At 42.4% G+C, this 18,636-nt stretch overlaps 1 protein-coding gene across 1 annotated transcript; it reads left to right on the top strand.

Moving 5' to 3' along the window:
- Window positions 1-14,962: 14,962 nt before the first annotated feature.
- Window positions 14,963-15,864, top strand: LOC115677716 (uncharacterized). Its single transcript, XM_030600931.2, has one exon. The coding sequence runs from the start codon at window positions 15,013-15,015 to the stop codon at window positions 15,535-15,537; it is 525 nt and encodes a 174-aa protein (XP_030456791.1). The 5' UTR covers window positions 14,963-15,012; the 3' UTR covers window positions 15,538-15,864.
- The last annotated feature ends 2,772 nt before the right edge of the window (window positions 15,865-18,636 follow it).

The following is an 18,636-nucleotide window of genomic DNA, read 5'->3' as shown; positions in this document are numbered from 1 at the left end:
GATGCACGCAAGAACAACCACTACAAAAAATATGTTTTTTGGGACGGATTATTTTCGTCGCAAATTTGCGACAAACTTTGCGACGGATTTATAAATCCATCGCAAATTTGCGACGGAAAATGCGACGGATTTATAAATCCGTCGCAAATTTGCGACGGAAAGTTGGTCGTCGCCAGTTCCGTCGCAAATTTGCGACGACTAATTTTCCGTTGCAAATTTGCGACGAATTTTGCGATGGATTTTGCGACGAAATTGGATTCGTCGCAAATTTGTACCGGAAAATTAATTTTGTGATATGCACCCCACCCCACCCGTCAATTTCTCTCTCTCTCTTTCAGTAGTGATTCGTCAGGTCGCCCGCTTTTCTCTCACATTCTCCTTCTATCATTTCTCTCAATAATCCGTGCGCACAGAAATCAATCTCGGTGAAGCTTTTCCACAGGTAAGTATCGTAGCTAATTAAGTCCGTTTAAACGTGCAACTAATATTGTCCTGTCCTTCTGATTCATCGTCAGATGCAAATTTTTTTTTTATTGACATTATTTTCTATTTTTGTTGTAAATTGGTGACCGGTCGCCGACCGGCGACCGGCCACCAATTTGCAACGGACCTCCACGGCGGCGAGGTCGACCGGCACCTCGCCCTTTCGTCCGTCCCAAATTTGTGACTGACCAATACCGTCCGTCGCAAATTTGCGATGGACGAAAGGGCGAGGTACCGGTCGACCTCGCCGCGGTGGCGGCCTCCCCCAGATCTGGGCGAGGCCGACCGACGTCGACCCATGGCCGGCGAGGCCGCGCGGGGTGGCCATGGCCGCGAGTCGACCACGGCCCCGGTGAGGCCGGTCGGCCTCCCCTGATGAGGCCGAGCGACCCGCTCGGCCTCGCCCAGATCAGCCGGGCCGGGCTTGCCATGGCGAGGCCGAGCCGCCTCGCCGGCGTCAGCCGGGCCGGCTGCCATGGCGAGGCCGAGCGACCTCGCCGGTGGCCGGTGGCCGGTCCGGCAACGGGAGAAAATTATAAGAAATTTTTTTTAAAAAATATTCGGAAAAAATAAAAAAATTTAAAAAAGTGAATGTTAAGTGATTTTGCTTTTATTTAGGTACATGTCCAATTGAAGGTCTCGCAATCCAAGTGAACTTTGCAATTCTCTTCAAATTGACCACTTTCTGCTACCAAGATTTCAGTCAAATATCTGGGTAAGTCTTTTTTAACATGGTAATTTTTTCATTTTTTAAAATTTCGTAGTAATTATTGCGTGAAAAACAAAATTTTAATTTTCATAATTTTTTTTTAATTAACAACGGTAGATATGATATTTTAAATATTTTACGATATTTTTTTATTTTAATACAGACACAATGCAAAGAAACAGAGCTTGGATGTATAATAAGAACTTACCTGGACGTCAAGGATTGACCGATGAGTTTCGGACTTGGTTGGAGCTATTTTTAGACTTTGCTAATAGTAAATATGAGTTCATGGATGGAAATAAGTTAAGGTGTCTGTGTAGAAAGTGCAGTAATGGTAAATTTCATGTGTGTGATACAGTTAGAGAACATCTTTGTAGATTTGGGTTTACTCCGAATTATTATAATTGGACTTGCCATGGTGAACCATTTATATCTGATGAAGGATATCGAAGAAGTGACCAATTTTTAGGAGGGGAAGAAAGTAGCTATTATGACCAATTGAACCAATACGAGAGGATGGTGATTGATGCAATTGGTCAGAATTTTATTTCAGATTCGAACCATGCAAGTACTAGTTATACTCCTACAAAAGAACAAATGGGTACTAGTCATGCATCACAATTGGAAGACATGGGAGTAACGGGTTTTGATGAGAATGTGTGTAATGGAGCTTTTTCATATAATCAATTCTGGGAAGTGTTGAAAGCAGCAGATGAACCTTTATGGCCAGGTTGTGACAACCACACTAAGTTATCTATAACAGCAAGACTGTTAAATATCAAGGCAGAGCATAATGTGTCGCAAGATTGCTTCAACTCTTTTGTTGAAGTAATGCGGGAAACAATGTCTCGTGATAACAGCATGCCAAGTGATTGTTACGATATGAAAAAGCTAGTGGATAACTTAGGTCTTCCGGTTGTAAGGATTGATGTATGTAGTAGGGGTTGTATGTTATATTGGAGAGATGATGAAAATGCAGAATCTTGCATATTCTGTAGCCAACCTAGATACAAGATTAACAGGAGGCAGGGTCGTAATCAGAAGCGTAGACCATGCAAGCAAATGTTTTATCTGCCCTTAATCCCCAGATTGCAAAGGCTTTATGCGTCTCAAGCCACAGCTGAACACATGACTTGGCACGCAAATCATGAACCAGAAGAGGATCTAATGTGTCATCCTTCAGATGCAGAGGCATGGAAGCATTTTGATAGAACGTACCCTGAGTTTGCGATAGAGCCTCGAAACATCAGGTTAGGTCTCTGCTCTGATGGATTTGCCCCATTTGCGAAATCAAAAAAAATTATTCATGTTGGCCAGTTATCTTAACGCCGTACAATCTTCCACCTGGTATGTGCATGAAGACACCTTATGTGTTTTTGACATTGATCGTGCCTGGCCCGCAAAATCGGAAAAAGTTAATAGATGTTTATATGCAACCATTGATTGAAGAGTTACAACGGCTATGGGAGGAAGGTGTCCTTACATATGATGTTTCTACCGATCAAACATTGGTAATGAAGGCTGCTCTTCTTTGGACGATAAATGACTTTCCAGCTTACGGAATGTTATCTGGATGGAGTACAGCTGGGATCTTACGATGTCCGATATGTTTGGAGAGATCAAAGTCATTTAGATTAAAACATGGAAAGAAGCCAGCTATTTTGACATCACGAGACAATTTTTACCGATAAATCATACCTTCGAAGGAATAAAAAGAGTTCATGAAGAATAGGATGAAAGAACACGTCCACCATTGAGGTTGACCGGCGATCAAATTTGGGAGTGGGTGCAGGACTTTCCAACTGTTGTTCAGAACCCTCACGGTACGACTTTTGAGTACGGAAGTAGACATAAGTGGACAAAACGCAGCATATTTTGGGATCTACCGTATTGGAAGGCCCATCTTATTCATCATAATCTTGACGTCATGCACATAGAAAAGAATATTTTCGACAATGTCATAAATACTGTTATGGATGTCACCGGAAAAACAAAAGACAACTTGAACGCAAGAAAAGATATGAGAGATATTTGTGATCGACCAACACTAGATGTGGATGCCAACACTAGATGTGGATGCAAGCAGCAGGGGACCAAAACCAAAAGCAGTTTATACATCGGATAAGGAGCAGAGGCGAGTTGTTTGTCAATGGTTGAAATCTGTGCGGTTTCCTGATGGATATGCTTCGAACCTCGGAAGATGTGTTGATTTGAATGAATGCAAGTTGACAGGTTTGAAGAGTCATGATTGTCACATATTGATGGAAAGACTAATTCCAATAGCTTTCAAGGAAGTTCTACCGAATTTTGTTTGGGGCTCCATTACAGAGTTAAGCAATTTCCTGCATGATATTTGCTCGACAGTGTTAAAAGCATCGCACATGGACAAACTAGAGAGAGATATTCCAATTATTCTTTGCAACTTAGAAAGGATATTTCCTCCATCATTTTTTGATTCGATGGAGCATCTCTTAGTTCACTTGCCTTATAAGGCCAAAGTTGCAGGTCCCGTACAATTTCGATGGATGTATCCATTTGAGAGGTAAATTTTTTTTTTAAATAAAGTTCAAATTACTTTATTATATATTATGTTCCGATAAACTTCTTTCTATTGCAACTAGATTCTTATATCATTGAAGAAAAAAGTGAAGAATAAGGCACGTGTTGAAGCTTCAATTTGTAATGTATATATTGTGGAAGAAGTGACAACATTTGCATCATACTATTTTGAGCCGCACGTGCAGTGCAAGAGGTGGAGAGCAGGCAGAAATGATGAGGGCCCCATTGATCCCAATTGCAAAGCATTCTCTATTTTCAATTATCTGGGTTGACCAAGCGGCGCATGTCAGTCTCGTTACCTAACAGGCGAAGAATTGCATGCAGCCCATACATATATTTTACTGAACTGCCCAGAAGTCGAGCCATACTTCGAGTAAGTGTAAATTTGCAAATATATGTATTGTGTGTCAAATATTTGCTAATATATAAATGGTATTTATTACTAGGATTTTCCAAACTTCAATGTATGGACTACCACAAAATGAGTTTGACCGTATGTGCGACGAACAATTTGCAGCATGGTTCAAAACATATGTAAGTTGCCTATGGACCGTTCACTTGCCTTATTAAAATTTTATACATCATTTATTGAAATATATATTATTGACTTTGCGTGTGTAACCTTAGGTTCACAATAATCATGATGAACTTGGAGAGCAAGGATTGCTATATTATCTGTCATGGGGTCCACAGTTAAGAGTGCGGAGTTGGCCAGCATATTTCATAAATGAATATAATTTTCACACTCAAGAATATGGAATGGGAAAAGCCACAATGAATAGTGGTGTGTCTGTTCGGTCATCCAATGGTGGCAGTTCAAAAGATGATTTTTATGGATTATTGGATGAAATCATAGAGATAGAGTACCTTTGACCATTAATGATGCGGGTTGTGTTATTTAAGTGCAAGTGGTTCGACCCCGTCAAAGGAATGAAGGTGCATACGAAGTTTAATTTAGTTGAAATAAATCACAAGAAAATGTATATGAAATATGAACCATTTGTCTTGGCACAACAAGCAATTCAAGTATGTTTTGCATCATATCCTAGTTTGAAACGTGATAAAGCTGATTGGTGGGCTGTATGTAAAATCAAAGCACGGAGAAAAATCGAGGAACACTGAAAGGACAGAGCCTATCAACAAGAGGAAGTTTCTAACACGGTTGAAACTGAGGAATATAACATTCCAACTTTATGAGATCCATGTGGAGCTATGATAGATGTGGATCCAACAGAAATTTGCGAATTAAATGTACAAGACTGTTCAGAATCTGATTTTGAGACAGATGATGAAGAGGAAGAGCAAGACGAAGACGAATTGGAAGACGAAGACGAAGACGAAGATTAAAATTTTTGTGACAAAACACTAATGATGTGTAATTATTATTGCGACAAGTGTTATTTTGGTTGTCATAATTATTATTATTGTTCTTGTTATTATTGATATTGTTATTAACATTATTGTTGTTGTTCTTACTGTTGTTATCGCTTATTCTTCTTAATTTAATTGATCGTCGGAAAATTTGTCGCTAAATGACAACAAGTCAAATATTATTCGTGCGATGACATTTGCGATATTATATTTTCCAATGGATTTGGATCGTCGCTAAATTCGTTGCTCATTTTATGACAACAACTTATTCGTGGCTACTGTTCATCGAATAATTATTGACGAATTTGCAAATTCACGGCAATTGTTCGAATCCGTCACAAAATTTGCGATGGATTCGAAAATGTCCTTTATTTTTGGAATCCGAAATAAATCCGTCCAAATTTGCGACGGAAAAATATTGTCTGTCGCAAAATTGTGGATGGAAAAAAATACGTCGCAAATTTGCGACGGAAAATAATTCAATCCGTTGCAAATTTGCGATGGACACAACAAAGTCCGTCGCAAATTTGCGACAGACTAACATTTCGTCGCAAATTTGCGACGGAAAATGATCCCGTCGCAAATTTGCGATGGACATAACAAAGTCCGTCGCAAATTTGCGACAGACGAACCTAATGTCCGTCGCAAATTTGCGACAGACCAAAATCATGTCCGTCGCAAATTTGCAACAGATACAACAACGTGCCCCGGTAATATGCGACGGACAAAAAAATGCCGTCGCATATTTGCGACGGACAAAAAAATGCCGTCGCAAATTTGCGACGGACGGGAGTGGTCCGTCGCAAATTTGGGAGGGAAAATTCCCGTCCCAAATTTGTGACGGACAGGAGTGGTCCGTTGCAAATTTGCGACGGACCACTCCCGTCCATCGCAAATTTGCGATGCACCACTCCCGTCCGTCGCAAAATTCCCGTCAGTCGCAATCTCTCTGTCCCGCCTACACGCGCACGTGCCCCGGTCAGCTTTTCCTCTCTGACATTTTTTGTTGTTTTTCACCTAAAATTATTCTTCTTCGTCTTCATCGCCGAGTGCACTACCGTCGCTGTCGCCGCCATCTTCTTCGTCACTTTGCTCCGTCGCCGCAGCCGCCGTCGCCTCCGTCACCGTCTCCGCCATCCCCATCGTCGTTTGCCCGCGCGTGGGGTCTTCGCTCGCCGCCTCCTCGCTCGCCCGCGCACCTCGCCGGCCCGCCTCACAGCCGCCTGAAGCCGTCGTCGACCAGCCTCGCCGAGCTCGCCGTCGCCGCCCAGCCGCCGCCCAACCGTCGCCGTCCAGCCTCGCCGAGCTCCCCATCGCCGTCCGGCAGCCGCCCAGCCTCGCCGAGCTCCCCGTCGCTGCCCAGCAGCGGGCCAGCCTGGCCGAGCTCACCGTCTTCTTCGTCTCTTTGCTCCGTCGCCGCAACCTCCCAGCCGTCGCCCCCGTCGCCGTCACCGCCGTCCCCGTCGTCGTCTGCCCATGCGTGGGGTCGCCGCTCGCCGCCTCCTCGCTCGCTCGCGCACCTCGCCGGCCCGACTCGCAGTCGCCTGAAGCCGTCGTCAACCAGCCTCGCCGAGCTCGCCATCGCCGCCTAGCCGCCGCCCAACCGTCGTCCAGCTCCCCGTCGCTGCCCAGCAGCGGCCTAGCCTGGCCGAGCTCGCCGATCCCCGCCCGGCCGCCGCCCAATCCCGCCGAGCTCGCCGTCCCCGCCCGGCCGCCGCCCGATCGCGCCGTCGCCCGTCCGTCCCAGCCCGGCCGCCGCCCGATCCGTTGCCGGCCGTAAGCCCGGCCACCCGGCCTCGCCAGGGCTCGCCGTCGCCGCCTAGCCGCCGCTTGAGGCCGTCGCCGCCGTCCTCTAGCCGCCGCCGCCCGGCTCGTCGTCCCAGAGGCCGTCGCCGCCCGGCTCGCCGTTGTCCGGCCGCCGCCGCCCAGCCACCGCCAGGCCCGCCCGCTGCCGCCGCCGTCGCCGCCACCCGGCTCGCCGCCGTCCCGGCCGCCGCCGCCTGCTTTGCCGCCGTCACCGCCACCCGGCCGCCGCCCACCCGCCACCGCCGCCTGTGCCGAGCCCGCCACTATTAACCGTCGCAAAATCTAATTATTGTTGGGTTTTTGTTGGCCTTGAACCAAGTAAGCAACTCTCTAAATGCTACCTATTATAATGAGTATTAATCGGACTTGTTTATGGATTGTTTAGTGTCTGATTGCTTGGCTAAGTTAGGAGTCGATTTGAGGATTGCATGTGGCTTTGGTCGATGTTCGACTGGTTAATTTGTTCATTATATCGCCGATTAACCGTTTAATGATTATCGGGTGATTGATTAACCGTTTATTCAGAAAATGCATTAAAATTGAACAATTCTTGAAAAAATCCGAAAAATTTCGTGAAAATTTAAAAAAATTCATATTTTGGGAAAATATTAAATTTGGTGAATGTTTTTTTTAAATTAAAAAAACCAAAATTTCAAAATATCACAAAATGGCAAAAAATAACTGTAGCCACCCACTTTGAGTGAAATTTAATTTTTTTTAGGTGCCCGAAAAAAGAATAATAATAAAAAATTCAAAATTTTCAAAAAATTATAAAATGGCTTAAAATACTTGTGGCCAACCATTTTGAGAGAAATTGTAAATTTTTTAGGTGCACGAAAAATGTAAAAATACTAATAAAATAAAAAATTTCAAAACTTCACAGAATGGCTTAGAATACACGTGGCCATCGACTTTGAGTGAAAAATAATTTTTTTTAGGTGGCCAAAAAAATATTAAATATGTAAAAAATTTGAAAACTCCTCAGAATTGCTTATAATACCTGTGGCCACCCACTTTGAGTGAAATTTAAATTTTTTTAGATGGCCAAAAAATTAAAGGCTTATAATGCCTGTGGTCAGCCACTTTGATTGATGATCGTGTGGCCGAGAACGAAGATCATGTGGCTGAAATTGATGTTTCATGGTTGTTCTTGTACTTGATGAATTATCGTGTGGTTTGAAAGTGGATCGTGTGGTTAATTATGGCTAATGTCGGCTTAGCATGGCATATCGTGCTCATATATTGATGTTTGATATCAAAATGAGTGCGATTCATAGTATATTTGTTCGTAGGAAATTGCACGTCATAAACACTCGGCATTGGCTAATTAAGAGGGAACATTTTCTGCAGCCTATCAAAATGGTAAGCTTCGTCATGTATGTCATTATGTCTCCGTAATACGTGTTCATATTTTTTTACATATTTGTCTAACCTTCCTACTTGTCAGTTTAAACGTGGAGGTCACGTGCATAGAAGACCAGCCTCTTCAACGTCTTCATCCCCCGCCCTTTCCTCGTCTCCTGTCCTTTCATCTAACCCGCAACCACGATATGCTGATGCACAATATGGACACGTTGGTCCTTCCTCCAACGCTCAAGAACATGTTATGGGACTTGGCCACATGCCAGCTCAATCTCCTCCAGTTCAATCACCTTTGGCTCCCTCTCCTTCCGTTCCACCTTATTATTCAGCGCAACATTCGCATAATGACGGAAACGAAGGTTAAGAAGATAACCGAATCCTGATATGCCCATTTGGAGATTCGTAAGTACTTCAATTTTTTTTTTAGTATATGTAATATTTATGGCTTTCGATATGGATGTCAACTGAATTGTCGATGTTGCACAATATCCGTATGTTTGCAGATTCACGGATGCTACGTTTGTTGTGAGGGAACTGAATAAAATAATCAAAAACTATTGGATGGGGGAGTATGTTAATTACAGAAGTGTTCCACAAGAGGTGAAAGATTTGTGGTGGAATGAGTTCAAGGTAAGTTTTAGATATTCTATTTTCTTACCAACTAAGTTCGGTGTAGTATATTGATGGTCAAGAATGATGTAAAGGGACCAGAACAGCTCTTTAGTTTTCGGTACTAAAGGGGAAAGAATATTTTCCCCGAGATGAACTTAACAAAGTCTATAACCGAATTGTCTGGTGCATGGTAATGGATATGTGACCATCCTAATAACTTTCAGTTTTGCTTGTATTGATTGCAGCGGAAGTTCATGTGGGATGACCAGCTCGAGAATGAAGTGAGAAGAATTTTTCAGAAGAAAGTCAGTGATCACATACGAAATGTGATGAATAGAGCGAAGAGCAGGAGAGTGAAGCCGGCTTTCATTACAGCTGACAATTGGGCGAAAATTAACAGAATTTGGGAAACTGAGAAGAGTCAGCAAATCAGTTAGCAGAATAAAAAGAATCGATCTTCTAGTTCTAGTGAAGGGTCTGTCACATATGCTAGGGGCTGTATCAACATTGGGGAGCATCGCAAACGACTGGTAAGTCTGTTAAATAAGTTATAAGTTAATTTAATTCAATTACTCATGTTTACATTTTGTAGGCACAAGAATTGGGGACAGAACCGACATTTGCAGCTACATTTGAACGCACATTTCAAAAGAAAGATAAGACATGGATTGGCGATCAAGCAAAAGCTGTTAAGGTATGTAAGGTTATACTTTGGGTTTTATGGAAACTAGAATGAAAACCGTGAATGCTTTTAATATTTATGGTAGAGATATATATGAAGTTATTTTATTTTCATCTATATTGTTAATGTAGGAAAAATATGATGAACTTTTAATGGGCAATGCTAGTGGTAGTGATGGTTCTGCAAGTGCGTCTGAGCCATCAGCTGACAGTATGGCATTATGGGTGGAGGCAACGGGTGGGGTGAAAAAAGGAAAAATATTTGGGATGGGATCCTTGTCAAGGATGTTCATGCCGAATCAAGCTGGAACTTCATCATCCAATGCGACTGGTCGAAGGAGGACACGACATGACGAGCAATTGACCCAAGAAGTGAACCACCTGAAAAATATAATTGTAGAGAGGGACGAAGAAATAAATGACTTGAAACAGCAAATGCAAATCGTTATGCAACACCTCAACATCAATCGCGGTCAGGTTCCTCCTGTACCTCCTGCCAATCCAATAGGTGATGAGCACAATGATGCTGACATTGATGATGATGCTGATGATTTTCTCGATCCTTTCTAGTTGAAATTGCCAAAATCGGGGGTAAGCTTGCTTCACACTCTTTTATGACATAAGTGCAGTTTCACCTAATTTGTTCCTGCCCTACAATTACTTTTTGTGCACAACTTTCTTACAACTAGGTTCAAGGATCTAATTTTTCCTATGTGACAGAAATACGGTTTACAAGGGTGAAAAAACTACAGTGGATGTCAAAGTTGACTCATACTCATATGTAAGAACATTGATGTTCGTCCTGAAACGTTTTTTTGGGCAAAAGGACACTATAAGTGCCATAACTTGTGTACGGAGATCACTTTGGTGCTATAACTTTTTTTCGGATCACTTTGGTGCCAAGTCGGAGGAAAAACGATCACTTAAGTGTCATAAGTTTTTTTTGGATCACTTCAGTGCTAAAATTTTTGAAAAACGATCACTTAAGTGCTAAAATTTTTTAAAAATGATCATTTAAGTGCTAAAATTTTTGAAAAACGATCACTTAAGTGCCAATCTCCGACGAGCCTCCGGCGATCCACGTCAGCTTCAGAAATTAATAAAAAAAGTGCCATGTCGGATTTCCGGAGAAAAATTGTGTACGGCACCGGAGTTGGCACTTAAGTGATCGTTTTTCAAAAATTTTAGCACTTAAGTGATCGTTTTTCAAAAATTTTAGCACTAAAGTGATCCAAAAAAAACTTATGGCACCAAAGTGAGCGCCGTACACAAGTTATGGCACTTGTAGTGTTCTTTTGCCCGTTTTTTTGTTAACCCTCTTACTTGTTTTTTTATACCTAGTTCCACATCCATGCATAAGCACTTCTTTTATATTCTGTACTGACTGAATATCTTTATTTATGTATCCACATTTCATCAGGTGTCCACAAAAGTAACTGCTTTTGGTGTCCTGCCGAGTATCACAGCTGCCCAATCTTGTGTCTGGTTTGTCGATTTTTCATTTTCTAAGCATCTCTATGGTTGTCCCGCCTCCTATGAATATTTTGAATGTATTATAAGATTGGATATCAAATATCATCGTGTCAGGCTTTGCAACTTGATATATATCATTATTTTTTGCGAACTAGCATCTTTCCTTCAGTTACATTTTTCAATTATATGGCTTTGTGTCTGGTTTGTTCGTTTTCTGTTTCTGAAGCGGAATCTACTGTTTTCTCGTGTCCTTTGACTGTTTTCAATGTATTACATGATGTTCAATAATGCGTAGCAATTGATATGGACAAGATTTGATGGCCGAAATGCTGTAAAATTTGTGACGAATATTTACATACGAATTTTGCGACCATTACAGTTCGTGGCTAATTTGCGACGAATAAGTAGCGACGAATCAAGTTCGTGCCTAATTTCCGTCCAATACATTTTGCGACGAATTTTGCCACGAATTTTGTGACTAGTTTTGCGACGAATTTTGCCACGAATTTTGCGACGAATTTTGCCACGAATTTTGCGACGAATTTTGCCACGAATTTTGCAACTAATTTTGCGACGAATTTTTTTTTCCGTCGCAAATATTTGCGACGACCTAGTAGCGACGGAATTTTTTCCGTCGCAAAATCGATTTGCGACGGATTTTTGCGATTTTTTCGTCGCAAAATCCGTCGCAAAGAACATGTTTTTTTGTAGTGAACTTGATTAACATCGAATATACAGTCTAGTTAACGAACACACGGAAGATGCACATATGTGTAGATTGTTGACAAGTACTCATCCTAAGGCGATCGACCAAGGACTAAGCTCAGCCTCAACGACCACGGTTATTACTGGAGCAATTCTTTCCCCGATCGAGCAACGGCACTAATCTAAAAATTGTAATTTTTAAACTAAAAATTTGATGATACTAGCACTTTTGGGCCAACGGAAAAATTATCATATAGTACGGTGAATCGACTATAGCCAATCAAAATCAATTATCAAAAGTGTTGGGGATTAAATAGAGAAGCTGAACCATGAGTCAAAAATTAGCGTGAGACCTAAAATTGGGAAAAGCATAAAAAAAGTCGTAAATATATTATATTGGTACCAATTTAGTCCTAAACCTTTCAATTGGAACAATTTAATCCTAAATCTATCCACATTAGTGCCAATTGAGTCCATCCGGCCAATTTAGGCCAAAAATTGCAAACATGAATACCGGTCGTTCTATGTGGCACGACTAGATGACTGGCGCTGACATGGACATTATTTATCGTTGCATATAATCATAATGGAGATGATACTATAGTCTAATCCCTAGAGAAGTACAAAAAAAAATCAATCAATATATGCTTATTTAAGTTCTTGAAGTCTAAATATGGTACATTTGGCTTCACTTTCGCTTTCCATAACAAAAAGAGACAATACCACTAAAAATTTCAAACTAATACACCTATAACATATTCACCAAAAATTAATTTTTGCATTGTAAAAAATCTCAAATTAGCATAACCATGACATATTTATCCCAAATTAATTTTTATTTCACAAAAAATTCCAAACCAATACACTTATGATAGATCTACCCTATGTGGCCTTCGCTAAATATCCTTGTAAAATTGCTAATGCGAAACACACGTGTTAAGCAACTCATCCGACTTGGATCCGACATGAAAATTCGGCATATTTCTCTTTGAAGGAAGTTGTTGTGGGGAAGACAAATCTGAAGAAAATGAACTGGGATTGGGAATCGTGACAAAAATGAATCTACCCCTTCTCTCTGTATCAAATCACCAAAATATTAGGGCAAAATTGGGGTAAAATTAGGGATAGAAGCAGGTTTCGAAACACGAGGAAGCTCTTATTTAAAATGGAAGCTGCTGGAATTGGAGGGGGAAGAACAGCATTGGTGCCAAAACTTGTGTACGGAGGCCACTTTGGTGCCAAAAGTTTCATTTGGATCACTTAAGTGCCAAAAGTTTACGCCGGCGATCACTTAAGTGCCAAATCGGAGAAAAAACGATCACTTAAGTGCCAACGGCGAGAAATTCCGACCAAATTTAATACGTGGCTTTTATAGTTAAATTTTAATGACACATGGCATTTCCATGTGTATAATTCAATTTTTTAAATATTTTTTTCTGATTTTTTTCTTTCTTTTCTTTTTTCTTTTCTTTCTTTTCTTTTTTCATTTCTGTCTTCTTCTTCTTCTACCATGGCCGGTGGCCGGAGGCCACCCACCGGCCATGGCCGGCCTCGCCGGGCGTCGCCTTCATTCGGGTGAGGCCCGGCGAGGCAGCCGTGGCCTCGGTGAGGGCCGGCCTCGCTGATACGCGAGGCGAGCCCTCGTCGGGGCTCGCCCCGCCCGGGCGAGGGTCGAGGTCGCTGGGCGGGGCGAGCCCCGGCGAGGGCTCGCCTCGCCAGATCCGGGCGAGGCCGGGCCTCGCCCGGAGGAAGGCGACGCCCGGCGAGGCAGCCGTGGCCTCGGCGAGGGCCGGCCTCACCGGATCCGGCGAGGCGAGCCCTCGCCGGGGCTCGCCCGCCCAGGCCACCTCGACCTCGCCCGGGCAAGGCGAGCCTCGGCGAGGGCTCGCCTCACCAGATCCGGCGAGGCCGGGCCTCCCCCGGAGGAAGGCGACGCCCGGCGAGGCCAGCCATGGCTAGTGGCCGGACGCCGGCCATCGGAAATAAGAAGAAAGAAAAGAAAAAAAAAAGAAAAGAAAGGAAAAAAGAAAGAAAAGGAAAAAAAAAAAAAGAAAGGAAAAAAGAAAAGAAAAGAAATGCCACATCAGCCTCCAGCGAGCCACATTAGTCTCCGGCGAGCCACATCAGCTTGAGAAATTAATAAAAAAATGCCACGTCGGATTTCCGGTGAAGTGGCACTTAAGTGATCGTTTTTCACAACTTTTAGCACTTAAGTGATCCGATTGAAACTTTTGGCACCAAAGTAGCCTCCGTACACAAGTTTTGGCACCAATGCTGTTCTTCCCCCTGGAAATGGCAACAAGAGAGAGGGATTGCTACCCATCAAGAGTGTGCTCGATGGAGATACGGTGAGATAGAATGTGCTAGGGTTTCAAAGAGTCTTCGCTCAAAATTGAACATTCTATCTTGGCTTTTTTCCATGAAAAAGCTTGCGAAGAGATATGTTGCCAACGATCTCAATGCTCGCCCTGAAATGGCCGAAGTTTCATGACTCATTACAAGATCTTCTCTTCCCTGTAAGACTGATTCATCCAACGAGACTGAATCTCCACAACGTCATTTCTATGAACCATTTATGTTGAATTTTCGCATTGAATCCACGTCAGCCAATTTGCTTGCCACGTGTATTTCCACATCAGCAATATAGCGAGATATTAGATAGAAACTAATGGTAAATTTATCAGGGATATACGTACTATTTATAAATTTTTTGTGCACGAAAATTAATTTGAGATAATGTGTCGTAGGTGTACCAGATTAAGATTTTTTGTGATATCATCATCCCTAACAATAATGCTATATTTTGCATTTGTAATTATTATTTAAATAGTTGAAGAGAAAAATTATCCAGCACAGATTTTCCTTCTTAATACTTACACCTTTTTTTATGATAATTCCATAATGTAATAAAACTATGATATTGTCTTTATTCAATAAATTAATAAAGGCCTTATAGAATGCGAAAAATATGAAGTTCCTAATATCATTTCACGCATTTATTTTCACACAAGAACATCTCAAATACATTTTCTTTTTCCACTTTTTTTTATATTTTTAGCAATAAAGAATGCAGTTGGCAACAACAACATAGTTGCAATGTCACTTGATTGAATTTATTTACTTCAAAAATTCTTAAAGTGGTAATTGATTATTTACATGTTAGTGAAATATTTGATTCATCCAAAAAAAATACTTGACCAGTCCACCCTCCTTCCAAACTCCAAATTCTACCTTCCCTCTGTTCCGTTTCCATGGATCCCTCGCCCTCCGCAATCACTTTCCGACCCTTCGAACTCTCCGACGCCGCCGACTTCCTCTCGTGGGCTGGCGACGACAGGGTCACCCGCTACCTCCGCTGGGACTCCGTCGCCTCGCTGGAGGCCGCCGAGTCGTATCTCCGGGACGTCGCCATTCCCCACCCGTGGCGTCGCTCCATCTGCCTCGGCGACCGCTCGATCGGGTACGTCTCCGTCAAGCCCGGGTCCGGAGACGATCGGTGCCGCGCCCACGTCGGCTACGCCGTCGGGGCGGAGTTCTGGGGGCGGGGGTTCGCGACGGCGGCGCTGAGGATGGCCGCCCGCCGCGTGTTCGACGAAATGCCTGAGCTGGTGAGGCTGGAGGCGTTTGTGGAAGTGGAGAATGAAGGGTCTCAGAGGGTTTTGGAGAAGGTCGGGTTCGTGAAGGAAGGGCTGCTGAGGAAGTATGGGATTTGCAAAGGCGAGGTCAGGGATATGTACCTGTATAGCTTGTTGTCCACGGATGAGATTCTGGGTTGATCAAAGAGAGAAGAAGAAGCCATTTATGAAGCTTTGAGAGGGAGATGTTCATTCTTTGAAGTTTTGATCAAACTCTCCAGCCATTTATTTGACCATTCATAAATAGTTTGAGTGAGCAAACTCTTGCTTCATCTGCCTGTTGAATGATGCAATGAAGGTGTTTGTATCCTATTGTAGCTGTTGAGGATCGTATCGAGTGGGACTGGTTTATTAATCAAGTTCAACTCGGTTCTGATAATGTGTGTTCATGCTCTGTTCGAGCTCAGCCGAGCTGGTTCTCGAGTTCAATCTCGATGAGGTAGAGCGTTTTTGACTATCCATGAGAAATTTCTGCCACAAACTTGAATTCAAGCATACAATTTGAGATCACACCTCTTAAACGACGGAAAGGTTTTTTACCTTGCACGAGCGAAGATCAGGACACGTCTGATCTCGTCCGAAACGCATATGTATACACACGAATATGTAAGCAAAACTGAAGCAAATGGGTCTTGCTTAATTAACTAGACTGGCAATCTTGCATGAGTTGAAGTAACTTGAAGCTAAAGCTTGACTTGGCTCAATGCTTGAACTAATTGAATTCAGAGAGATCTTAGCTCAAGTAACTTACGATCAGCTCGCACTGCACTTTCAACGACAACAGTATGTTGGTAACTTGATGTTTCTACTGTTTTTAGGTTTTCACAAGACATTCCACGGTCAGTTCATTGGGTCTTAAGTGGCTTGCACCACTTAAAGCAATAATTGAAACGTGGTTCCAACAACGTTTTTGCTCCACACCTTTCTGAGAGGATGCGCGAATCCGGTGGCCCGCTAACGCTATATGTGCCGGACCTACACGTCGCATGCGAGGCGGCCTTTTGGATTTCACCTTAGCAGGATTCTTCGATGCTTAAGTTAGCAAGAGACCAAGACAGCGGGGTTACGAGCCGACTTTCCTGTCCTAGACTCGCCGGGTTGTGGGATTGCGCCTAGGTTGGGCTTGAATCGTCCTCTCTAGGCCTAGCTCGTGGATTTCCCTTCACCACTTTCCTTCATGAATAGAGAAGCAAAGAGGATGATCAAGGTATGTAATTAGAGGTAGTCATCACTTCTCTTTTCTTTCCCTCTTAATAGCCACTCATCACATTACTCTATCACTTTCTCTCCCACAAACTGTCATTCTCTCTCTTCCACACACCTCCCGTTGAGAGAGCGCAGTAGAAACCCGATACCTTCGTTAGAGGAGATCGCCAAGAGAGAGCCCGAGTCTGAGTCTATCAACATATCTAGTTGGATTTACATTCACTCAAAAGTTTAAGCCAATAAGTTATAAGCCAACTAAAATATATGAACTACTCAACACCATATCAATTCTTTAATGTGAAATTTCTCTAACACAACTCACATATTTATTTTAACAATCTCCTCCTCACGTGTGAGTTCGGTGTTAGGCCCGCTCCCCCTTAATCCAAGTATCCTTCTACATCAAAATATCTCATCTTGAATCTCCATCAATCTCAATTTCATCCCTAGTCTTTTTCTCCATATTGAACCATGAAGTCCACAATTAGGCTCGCATTGCTACACCACAATGCCCATCGGATTGGTCACCAACTATTGGTCATGATACCATTTGCTGGGAGCGCATAGCAAAAGCCCAATACTTTCGCTAGGGGAGATCGCCAAGAGAGCCCAAGCTTGAGCCAGTCAACATATCCGAATGGATTCACCTTCATTCAAAAACTTAAGTCAATGAGTTATGAGTCAATAATGATGTATGAACTACTCCACACCACATCAATTCTTCAACGTGGAAATTCTTTAACACAACTCATACGTGCATCCTAATACTTACATGTGCACATTAATGCTAGTATAGATTTAAACTTATAAGGAATCCACTAGATTTAGTCCTCTAATTTAAGCAATTTTTGCAATTGGGTACAAATTATGTCCTCTAACTTGATTTTTCCAATCATCAAATATACTTCATTGCCCATTCAACGTCATCTAGAAGACCTTGTTGCACAGGGCTATTATTGCCATATACATAAATGCCATTTGAGGAAGCTTTAGACTTGTTAATGTCATGTCCCTATCAAGTTCTTGTCTTGAGAGGTATCCTTGTTTCTCATTATTATTCTTCTCTCACCAAATTTTTTTAATGATTTAAGTATATTTTCAATCGGCTCTTCGTTCAAACCCATTGAATTGCTCGATCCAATGGGGGGTGAGAAAGATCCCTCTCTCTTCCTCAGGGACGGCACTGTTGAGAGGTAGCGGTTTCAAGAAAAAAGAGAGGAAATCCTAACTTGGCGAGAAAGAAGGAGGCTCCGTAGTCTAACCATTAATGCTAGTATAGATTCAACTTATAAGGAATAATACTAGATTTAGTCCTCCAATTTAAGCAATTTTTGCAATTGAGTCCTCGATTTCTCTTTTGGGGTCCTCTAACTTGATTTTTCCGATCATGAAATGTACTTCATTGCCCATTCAAGGTCATCTAGAAGACCTTGTTGCACAGGGCCATTATTGCCATCTATATAAATTTCATTTTGAGGAAGCTTTAGACTTTTAATGTCATGTCCCTCTCAAGTTCTTGTCATGAGAGGTACCCTTGTTTCTCATTATTATTCTTCTCTCACCATCAATTTTTAATGATTTAAGTACATTTCCCATTGCCTTTTCATTCGATCCCATAGAATTGCCGATCGACACATGCTCGTGTACTCCAATCAAAGTCCTCTTTCGAACATCAACATATTTGAACATTTTTTCGAAGCAGTCATAACTGCACAGACTGGTGTGCTCCAGTTACTACATGGGGTTGAAGTAATGCCTCACTCAACATGAAACTAAGTGATTGCCAATCGAAAGTCGAACGCTCAGGCTATATAAAAGAAAGGGAACGAGGGAAAAGAATACTTTAACTTTATCAGTCAAATTCTATGTTTGGACTCTCAAAAGTCAAATTTTTCAGGCGGTGTTCTTCAACGGCTACTATGGCTTGGTGTCTGTCTTTTCGAGGATTCTTGATTAGCCTAATATTCCGAAAATTGAGTCAACAATGCTAGTGGAATTTCAGATCAGTTTACATTTTTTCTTTGTACAGAGGTT

Source organism: Syzygium oleosum, unplaced genomic scaffold, assembly GCF_021117445.2.
Source record: "Syzygium oleosum isolate NSW1041296 unplaced genomic scaffold, Sole_v2.1 Sole_v2.01, whole genome shotgun sequence".
In the NCBI taxonomy this organism is placed as follows: Eukaryota; Viridiplantae; Streptophyta; class Magnoliopsida; order Myrtales; family Myrtaceae; genus Syzygium; species Syzygium oleosum.
Note: the sequence above shows the minus strand (reverse complement) of the source record. Positions and strands in the feature narration are given on the sequence as shown.